We start from the raw sequence: 10,266 nt of genomic DNA on the forward strand, positions 1-10,266 counted from the left end.
GTTATGCTTTCTATGGTCTCATTTTATACATCATCTTGTAATAATCTATAAATTAAGTGGATTCCATTTGACTTAATTTTAAACAAATAACTATTAGCTGAATTTTACAATAGAACACAATAAAATGAATACAGAGAGGGTAAAATCAAGGTTCCTGACAGGATGTTGGTATCTCCTGGTACATGGTATCTCCATGTTGGTAACATCACAGTGATGTGCCCAGAAAACATGCTACTTGCTGATGAACCCGCATACAGTAAGTATCAGTAAAACCCACTTGACTTTGGTCAAGCGGCTCTGATCCAGACATCTGTCCAGGTTACTTGTCACAGTATTGCACATTTTTGTGCTTTTAATAAAATGTCATTGTTGTCATAGGGTTGCGTGTGTGAATCCCAACATCACCAGCTGTAGTGTGTTGAGTAAACAGCACATCCCTTTCTAGACAATTGTGTGTTTTGAGTAGGACATTACTATCAGCTGCAAAATAATCAAAATGTTTGTCAGTTTATGTCTGCACTCTACACTATAGACAACTTTGTTTACATTCATCAGTTGTGCTATACATTGGGTTGTGCTACAGTCGCTTTCTTTCGCATGCATTGCCTTTTGAGAACTTTTTACACATCGTTACGGCTCCAAGTCAGACGCTTCTGATGTTAATCGAGCTACGTCACAACATAGGAACGGAAGCGACATGTTACGTAGCAACATGTCAGGAAGCAGGTAGCACCCAAATGGAACACAGGGGATACTCTCTTCAGGTGCAAGAAGCTTATTCACAAAGCAAAAATCACAAAACAAGGAAAACAAGGCATGAACAACACACAGGCATCAACAACACACAGGCATCAACAAAACACAGGCATCAACAACACACAGGTATCGACAACACACAGGCATCGACAACACAATCACAAACAACATGGCCACTGGAAGAAGACTGACTGAAGGAGAGAGGTATATATACCCAGGGCACCAGGTGACATCAGTGAGACTAATGACAGACACAGGTGAGGGTGATCACACTAATCAACACAGACTTCACAGAGTTGAAGCTAAAGGTGCAATAGTATGACATTTTACAAGTTATATACAAATATCAGTGTGTATGTGTTAAGTATTCATAGTAGCTTTGTTTCTTCAGTGACTACTGCAAAGAGTCAAAAATGACTCTCTTAGTGTCACTTCAAATTGTTGTAATATAATAATAATAATATAATATTCTACAGTAAAACGTCAAACTCCACAGCAGAAAAAAAAAAAAAAAACTTCATAGAATGAATCAGACACATGTAAAAAATGGTACTGCACCAACATTCTTCAAGAACAGACATTATCCAGTCAGACCCCAAAACAAACAACAAATCAAATAAATAAATATGAATTACGTCTTCATATGTATACATTGTACTTGGTTGTACTTGTGGTCTGCAGAAAACACTTTTTTATTCTTTAAATCAATACGTGATCATCATAAATTACAAAATGTCAAAATGATAGAATTAACTCAAAGAAAAAAAACAGTATCAGAAGTTTCCTCAATCAGACATGTTTTTATTCCTCTCCTGTTACAGACGTTTTTCCAAAGCTTTGCAACAAATATCTATTTATTAAATATTTCTTTAAACCACTAGATAGCAGCATTGTACTTTGTAAAGTGACACCGCGCTACTTTCACCTTAACTTACAAAATGTGTTATGTCACCTGACCCTAGAAAGGTTAAAGTTATTCTTATGTTTCCTCGGTTTTGAGTGAGTTTTGAACCCCAAAATCGGCAATATATATTTTAATTCCGAATAATTTAATTTATAATTCAATAATTTAATCTGTACAAACCACTGTATAAGTTCCTGGCAGCATTCTGCATACAAGCCCCTGATTATCAAAATAAATTAAAAATAAAAAAAGGCTACAATACTGCCATCTAGTGACCGGAGTTTGGTTTACCGTTCATAATGTTCTGTTCATGTGTTATGACTGGGTAAAAAGTTACGGATTGTGTTTCAATAAAAGTTCTTCAGAGCACTGAAACATCTGACTGGTCTGTTGCCGAAACATTAAACTATTTTTAGGTCACACATCATTTTGGGAAACCCAGGCATCGCGTTATCGGGTTTCATTATCGGAGGAAAAAACGATAACGAACTTACAGATTATTATGTTAATGAGATTTTATATAAACCTCAATTTGATCCAAGAGGTCCTGCATGAAATAATGTCTGTCGTATAAAGGCTCTTTTATTAGATTAGGTTAGTGTTGAGATTGAGAATGAGATTGTCAGGGTCACATCATGGGCCATTGTTTTCGTATATAGTTTTGCCTTGTTTTCTGGGTGGGTTGGTTTGTGTGTATTTATGCGTATGTGTGTGTGTCTGGACGGAGGCTAAGGACTGATTGTATAAAGAAAAAAAAGAATCCTAAAGGTTTGGATGAAAAGCAAAATCATAAACTATATACAAATAAACAGATTCAAATTTCTGTATTTTAAACAGAAACATTTATTCATGGACTATAAATACTTCCATCAACCTTACTTTCTTCACCCTTGTCCAGAACTGAAATAACTGTGTAATAACAATATTATCAATGTAACAACCGTTAAAAAACTTTCAAATTTAAAAAAAGGTTATGTGACAGTTTAAAGGTTTTTATTATGCATGTGTTTTACCTTTGTTTTATGAAAATTATTATTTCTGTAGATGAAAATTCCCATCATCTAACAAGATTTAAAAAATGTCTTTTAATCAGACTGTAGTAATTAAATAAACTTAAATTGACTTTTTAAGTAACTTGTAGCTACGTCACATCTTTATTCCAGTGTGGTTTTATTGGCTGTTATAAAAACCCACACCAACATCCAGTAGGAGGGAGGGGGAGTCAGACATGGATGGTTATGTGAATTCTTCTAGCACATTCATTATGGGACTTAGTCTGCAGTCGTAACTTTCCCTAAAGTAGCAATTGAGATCATGTTTATTGCATTCTTCTGTTGAATGGAATGATAAAGAGCTCTTTTCTGACAAGTGTGTAGATTGCTGCGTGTGATGATGTGGTGTTTCCTGTGGCTCCTCTCACTGGGGCCCCCCGTAGCTCCAGCCCTGGGGATGAACAGGGTGGCAGCACGGGTTTGTTATCGCTGGCAAGCGTCGAACTTCAGTGGTTTGTTCCAGGATGGAGATGTCATTATTGGTGGACTCTTCAGTCTTTATTCCAAACCTCCATCTCTGAATCAAGACTTCACTCAGCAACCGCTTTACCAGTCCTGCAGCAGGTACAGAATCTGCCGATGAACTGTTGACAGTCATAAAACCTAAACCTAAAGCTCCTTTACCTTTACCTAAACTTTAGCTCCTCACACTTGTATGAAAATGCTTTACAAAGCAGATACAAAGCAGATACAAAGCCTCATGGTTTAGAATTGAAAACACATCATCATTGTCAAATTCATGTGAAGGTATTTAAAATGTATCTGATTGAATGTACATGATTTAATATTTGTATTGTTGGAAAAAAAATGCATATTTTTCTTTTTCCTGTTGGTAATGTTGAAATTGCTATTTGGCATTAACATGGCGACGTCTCCTGTCTTTAGCCTGGAAGCTCTTCCTCTACAGTACGTCTATGCCATGCTGTTTGCTCTGGAGGAAATTAACCACAGTACCACCCTGCTGCCTGGTGTGAGGCTGGGCTTTCACCTGCACGACAGCTGTGCTCTGCCTCTCTGGGCTCTGCATGCAGTGTTGTCTCTGGTGGGAGGCAACAGCAGCACATGTAACCCAGAATATTCTTATGAAGATGGAGAAGAAAACAGTAAATGTCTCAACACACGTGCACCTTGTATCACACCAAAAACGATTAACTTTTTTAAACCAAGTTAAGTAAGGCTGATCAGGTCATATGTTTTTAGAAAACAGACCAAAAATCATAGCCAATAATAAAAGTGTAAACAGCATTTATAACAACATACACCTGTGCACATGGCTGTGTTTTAACCATTTTATCATGTTTTTAAATGTATTTCTGCAGTTTTGTATGTTTTTTTTTCATGGTGTCCTCAGGCCTTCGGTCTGTTCCTGTGATCATTGGTGGCGATTCATCAGTCACAGCGCAGATTCTCTCCAGACTCCTGGGGCCACTCTCTGTTCCTCTGGTGAGTTTGTGAAGAACTCACATGTCAAAAGTCTGTTTCTGATCTTATGCTGTAAAACTAAAAAACAACAACAACCAAACCCCCCCCCCCAAAAAAAAAAACATAGAACCAGGGATCTTTAAAACAAGAATGCCCTGAGCTGAAATACTCTGTGAATAACAGTATCATATACATGATGTGGAAAGTACAAAGGTTTATTCTATTAAGAATTCTATTTTTGCAATCACATGTAAAAGATTTCAATCCACAGAGTCACAATGCAGGGATACGACATTTCTTTGCCATATAACGTATGTTCTTTTTTCCTAAAAACATACCATGTACAGTGATGTTAGAATAACATTGCTAACAGCATCTTAATGTTTTTGTCTCTCAGATGAGCTACACAGCCAGTTCCCCTAGTCTGAGCGATAGAACCCAGTTCCCAAACTTTTTCCGAACAATGCCCAGTGATATTTACCAAGCACGAGCCATTGCTCGACTGACAATTCGCTTCAAGTGGACGTGGATCGGAGCCGTTGTGGCGAACAATGATTACGGACTGATGGCTGTGAAGGTAGTCCACTGATTTTACTCTTATCCAATCTGGACAGCTATAAAGGTGCAGATGTTGTGGTTAACTTTGTTCAACCTCTTCTGTGTTACCCAGATATTTCAGGAGGAGACTCAGGGTGCAGGTGTTTGTTTGGCTTTTGTAGAAACTCTCAGCAGACAAAATATTGTTAGTGATGCCAGGCGAGCCGCGCAGGCAATTCAGTCCTCGGCAGCTAAAGTGATTCTGATCTTCACCTGGTACACAGATGTCAGGGAACTGTTTCTGCAGCTGGTTGAGAGAAATGTAAGAAAAATAATAACACTACACTGAACCTCCAAAAATGTTAATATATTGTTTCTATATGTTCATATATTATATCGTGACTATTTACTTGATATTCAAAGCACTGTGCGAAAGTTTGCAGTGGTGCCTGGCCTATGGGGCTTACAGGGTAGTGATGGCCAATCACAATTCTTCAATTTATTAGGGAAATGCCCCTAAACATCAAGAATGAGCAGTTGAATATCAACATTTTCTTTAAATACAGGGGGTCCTCAACTAATCAACATGAAATGTCTCGGGCCAGATTGAACCCCCGAGTAGGCCGGTTTTGACCCATGATCCGTATGTTTGCCACCCATGATCCAGGACATAAAAATATTACGTCTAAAAGTCTTAAAAATGCAAAATCGTCAGAATGATCTAACTTTTTTAAAATAAATAATGGGAGATGCAAATGCCGTAGGTCGAGGACGTTGTGAACTGAGGACTCCCTGTACGTGAAAAAGAAAAGACAACAACAAAGATGGGGTATAGGGGATACAGTAATTGTATAAACTTGTTTTTTTCCAGGTGACCGACAGACAGTTTTTGGCAAGTGAAGCTTGGAGCACCAGCGGTGTTCTTCTCCAAAATCCATCCACATCCAAAGTAGCCAAAGGCGTCCTTGGTGTGGCCATCAGAAGTTCGACTTTACCAGGATTTGAAAAGTATCTCAGGAAGCTCAAGCCCTCTCTCCATCCTCACAATGAGTTCCTGAGAGAATATTGGGAGAACATTTTTCAGTGTCGTGAGACCACTCCTGACAATGACTCTTCCTCTTCTGAGTCACCTCTGCCATTTTGCAGCGGTACAGAGTCGCTAGAGACGGTGAATGACATATTTACAGACATGTCCCAGCTGAGGGTGACCTATAATGTCTACCAGGCTGTTTATGCCGTGGCTCACGCACTGCACAGCCTTCTCTCCTGTCCTGACATAAGCAGCAGTCCTGCAAACAAAAACTTCAACTGTTCTGTCCCAAAACAAATCAAACCTATTGAGGTAAACAGAAACATCAGTAACAGCCTCTTTTTGTACAGGGCTGTCAAACCATTACAATTTTTAATCTGTTTAATTGTGGGGTTGCTGTGGATTAATCATGGTTAATTACCAGTAATCATGATCACAATTAAGCATGAATAATCATGGTTAATCCAGAATAACTGTTATTCCTAAATATGACCAAAACAAATGCGACCAATCAAAATGATGAAATTGTTAACGTGGGAATGTCAAGAAAAATCAATGTCAAAAAAGAAAGTGAAGAAAACTCCAATTATGTAATGTGAACTAGGTGGTGCCATAAAAACATAATGTACTGTTTACTTACTGTGAAATAGGGCTCCATAGAGCCTCTTTTGCAAACATGGACATACTGTAGCCATCATGATGCTAAATGAAATGATATTTAGTTTTTACTGATTAACACAATAAACTGGATTTAACACTCATTAAGCTATTTTTGTCTTTTTTTTTTCAGGTTCTGCAACATTTAAACACAGTAAATTTCACTACAACCCAGGGGGAATTGTTTTATTTTGAAGGTGCTGATGTTCCAGCAAAATATGACTTGGTGAACTGGCAGATGACGCCCGAAGGGGAACTTAAACTTGTTCGAATTGGACTTGTGGATGGATACGACCTAAAACTTGACGAGACTGCAATTCAGTGGCGCACAGGATTTAGACAGGTGATACAAACCCTTCTGGACGGGAATGTTTTCCTGACTCACACATGCTGTCACTCAAAACAGTATTACATAACTGCAAGACATTTTCCAGTAAATGAATTGAAAACACATTTGCTCACATTGTCTGAACCAAAAGTACAATAATCTCCAGAACTGTCTAAAAAAACAAAGAGGCGTTTTGTGTAAAAATCTTAATGTAATTCTAAAGTTTGTATAATGTGTTTTTTAAGGTGCCTATGTCAGTGTGCAGTGAAAGCTGTCCTGCTGGTACAAGGATGGCAACAAGGAAAGGAGAACCCGTCTGCTGCTTTGACTGCATACCGTGTGCAGAAGGAGAGTTTAGCAACAGAACTGGTAAGGTGAAAGGCTCAATACTTTTCATCCTCCTTAAAAACTATTTGCCTGTAAAATTTGTCTAGTCACAAACAGCTCATTGTTAATCCAAATTTTAACAAACATAGTATGTAAAACAAAACTAATTAAAGTGAATATATATAAAATCTCCAAACGATTCCCATAATTCCAAGAGCTAAAAGACTCCGTAATAACATGTATTAGGAAAAAATAAATAAGTAGATTACTCCACTGGTATATTCAGTTACTGAATTTTTGTGTTTTACCAGGTTCCCATTCATGTGAGCCTTGTCGTTATGACTATTGGTCTAATGCTAAAAAAACTGCCTGCCTCCCGCGTCATTTGGACTTCCTCTCCTATAATGAGACCTTGGGCATCACTCTGACCGTAGTCTCTGTTTCTGGGGTCACAGTAACTACAGCTGTGTTTGTGGTTTTCCTCCACTACCGACAAACACCAATGGTAAGGTTTTGCTCAAGTATAAGAATGTGATATTACATAGACAGCCATTGTTGCCAACAAATTAGGAGAAGCATTGGCCTTGGAGTTAAATAAATGTCTTGAATATGGCATCTTTTTATTTTTACTGTTTATTGCTTGGTCAAATGACTCCACTCTTGGATATGGCATCTTTTTATTTTTACTGTTTATTGCTTGGTCAAATGATACCAAAATGGCCTACATTTCTGTATGTAAGTTAATTTCCCATCCAGAAATATTTGTTATAGACTGTTCTAAAAGATCAAGTCTTCAGAAATTGGGTCACTAGGGTGCCTCAGAAAATTGGAGGTAAGATATGAAAAAGAAATGCTAAAAAAAACAATCATTTTTATTTTATAACCATTTGTCCTGAACTGTACAACACAAGAAGTGCTGTAATTATCGGATTCTCAAGTTTCCAATAGTACCTTAATGCACCTTGTGTGACAGCTGCAACTTGACGGCACGACGTCATAATCAGTGTTGACCAGGTGGTCTGCACCTGTTACCAGGCCACTGTGCTGCTCATTGAAAATGGACAGGTTTTAAACATGAAATAGACCATAGAAGGAGCAAACAGTTTATTATTCAATAATAACTAATGTTTGTTAGTCATTTACTTATGCTAAACATATGTAACAATTATTGAACAGTGAATAAATGTAGAAAATACATTCTTAAAGTGGATCTTTCTTCACATATTTTGTAGCATTGTCTGTAGGTTTGCCTCTGGCCAGAAGCTAATGCTGTTTGGCATATAAATGTTTGGGAACCCCTGGTTTAGCCTACTGTAGAATATTAACACTGCAAATCTGTTATACAGTATGAAGTGTGACTCCAACCTAATTTGCTTGCTAACTACCATATTGTATTGCAGTTGTTTCCAACCCAGTGTGATAGCAACTGCTGTGTAAATGTTTCCTGACCAACTACAAACTCATATCCTAAACTACAGGTGCGAGCCAACAATTCAGAGCTGAGCTTCCTGCTTCTAGTGTCCCTGAAGCTTTGTTTCCTCTGCTCTCTGGTCTTTATCGGCCGTCCGTCGGCCTGGTCTTGTCGATTCCAGCAGGCTGCCTTTGGAATTAGCTTTGTCCTTAGTGTTTCCTGTCTCAAGGTCAAAACAATAGTTGTTCTGGCAGCGTTTCGGTCAGCGCATCCTGGTGCTGAAGCATTGATGAGGTGGTTTGGTCCGGGGCAACAGAGGGGCAGTATCTGCCTGTTTACAAGTATACAGGTTAGTTTTTCTTCTGTACTTAAACAAATGATTAATCTTGGTAGTCATAAACCAAATTACACAATGTAAAATATAGTATATTTTAGACACGTTACAGTTTTTCTCTTGTTAAGATTTACCTCACACTTGACAAGACATACCAACGCAATGTGTGATTTTTTTCTGATTGTATCAGTATTGTTGCTTATGTATTCAATCGGCAAAAATCACAAAATGTCTAAATGTACGTATGTAGTTATAAGCATATAATTTAGAAAGTCATTTAAGATGTGTTTATATAACCTTATGTACTCTAATTTTGTAATATATTTTTTTTTACTTTTTTAGATTGTCATCTGTATCATTTGGCTGACAGTCAGTCCCCCTGTACCCAAACCTGATTTTGAATTACCAGGGTTAAAAGTCACGCTGCGGTGTGCCATGGCCTCTGCAGTTGGATTTTCTTTGGTTCTGGGCTACATTGGACTCCTAGCCTGCTCCTGCCTCATCTTGGCCTTTCTCGCTCGAAAACTCCCTGACAACTTCAATGAGGCCAAGCTAATAACCTTCAGCATGCTGATATTCTGCGCCGTCTGGGTGGCTTTCATCCCTGCCTACGTTAGTTCACCTGGAAAATATGCAGTAGCCGTGGAAATTTTTGCAATTCTGGCCTCTAGCTATGGTTTGCTTCTCTGTATCTTTGCTCCAAAGTGCTTTATTATTCTCCTGAGGCCAGAAAATAATACCAAAAAACACATGATGGCAAGGTAGCAATAGTTTTTATTTTACTTTTTTTTTTTTTTAAGATTTTATATAATTTTACAGTTGTTTCATTTTTATTGCTTTGCTTGGCTGCATACTTAACTAGATAACCAACCCAATAAGACTTGTTTTAAACATCCACTTGCACCTGCAAAGCTCTGTATCATCTCCCTTCCTCCCTGCTGTAATCAGTGTGATCACACTCACCTGTGTCCTGTGATCACCTGTTCATTTGTCTCACTTGTGTCACCTGGTGCCCTGGGTATATATACCTCACTCCCTCGCTCAGTCTTTGTCAGGTTGTTGTTCTGTGTAGATGCTTTGTGGGGTGTGTAGTTGCACCTACCATATGTTCAATGTTCTTGCTCTTAGTTTATGCTTTGTTCCTGCCTGGTTCTGTATTCAGTGACTTGCTGTCATTTTGACTATTTTTCTGCCCTGATCTACATCTCTCTAGTGGTGCATTTGGGTTCTTGTATATCAGGCATTTGACAATGCATTCAAAAGAGGACATGTAATCTAAAGTCAATGATTGCTTTTTTCAAAATATATTTGTATTTTATTGTTCACACCACTACCTGACCACATGTTGAGTTTGCAACCCCCAGTTTGTTTTTGGTTGATTGCAATTACTGTCAATATAATTAAAGATAAACTTTCTATAATTGCCTTATCTTTTCACGTGTGTGAAAAATATTTGTAAGCACCAAGCATATGGGCTAGTGATGTGTCGTTCGCGAGTGATTCATTCA

General features: G+C 38.1%; 1 protein-coding gene across 1 annotated transcript; it reads left to right on the forward strand.

The window, feature by feature from the left end:
- The first annotated feature begins 2,883 nt into the window (after nt 1–2,883).
- LOC103378212 (extracellular calcium-sensing receptor-like) lies at nt 2,884–9,557 on the forward strand. The gene is made up of 11 exons (XM_017031894.2): nt 2,884–3,276; nt 3,598–3,801; nt 4,053–4,155; nt 4,532–4,711; nt 4,805–4,993; nt 5,543–6,013; nt 6,492–6,701; nt 6,932–7,055; nt 7,325–7,518; nt 8,492–8,773; nt 9,101–9,557. The coding sequence occupies exons 1-11, from the start codon at nt 3,050–3,052 to the stop codon at nt 9,521–9,523; spliced, it is 2,607 nt and encodes an 868-aa protein (XP_016887383.2). The 5' UTR covers nt 2,884–3,049; the 3' UTR covers nt 9,524–9,557.
- The last annotated feature ends 709 nt before the right edge of the window (nt 9,558–10,266 follow it).

The sequence above is a fragment of the Cynoglossus semilaevis genome, chromosome 4, assembly GCF_000523025.1.
Source record: "Cynoglossus semilaevis isolate Cse_v1.0 chromosome 4, Cse_v1.0, whole genome shotgun sequence".
In the NCBI taxonomy this organism is placed as follows: Eukaryota; Metazoa; Chordata; class Actinopteri; order Pleuronectiformes; family Cynoglossidae; genus Cynoglossus; species Cynoglossus semilaevis.

What these genes read in the sequence shown, in the direction of transcription:
- LOC103378212 (XM_017031894.2), top strand. Translation starts at nt 3,050, where the DNA reads ATGATGTGGTGTTTCCTGTGGCTCCTCTCACTGGGGCCCCCCGTAGCT. An exon ending in GGCCACTCTCTGTTCCTCTG is followed by an intron (nt 4,156 to 4,531) that starts GTGAGTTTGTGA and finishes TTTGTCTCTCAG; the next exon opens with ATGAGCTACACAGCCAGTTC. An exon ending in ACTACCGACAAACACCAATG is followed by an intron (nt 7,519 to 8,491) that starts GTAAGGTTTTGC and finishes CCTAAACTACAG; the next exon opens with GTGCGAGCCAACAATTCAGA.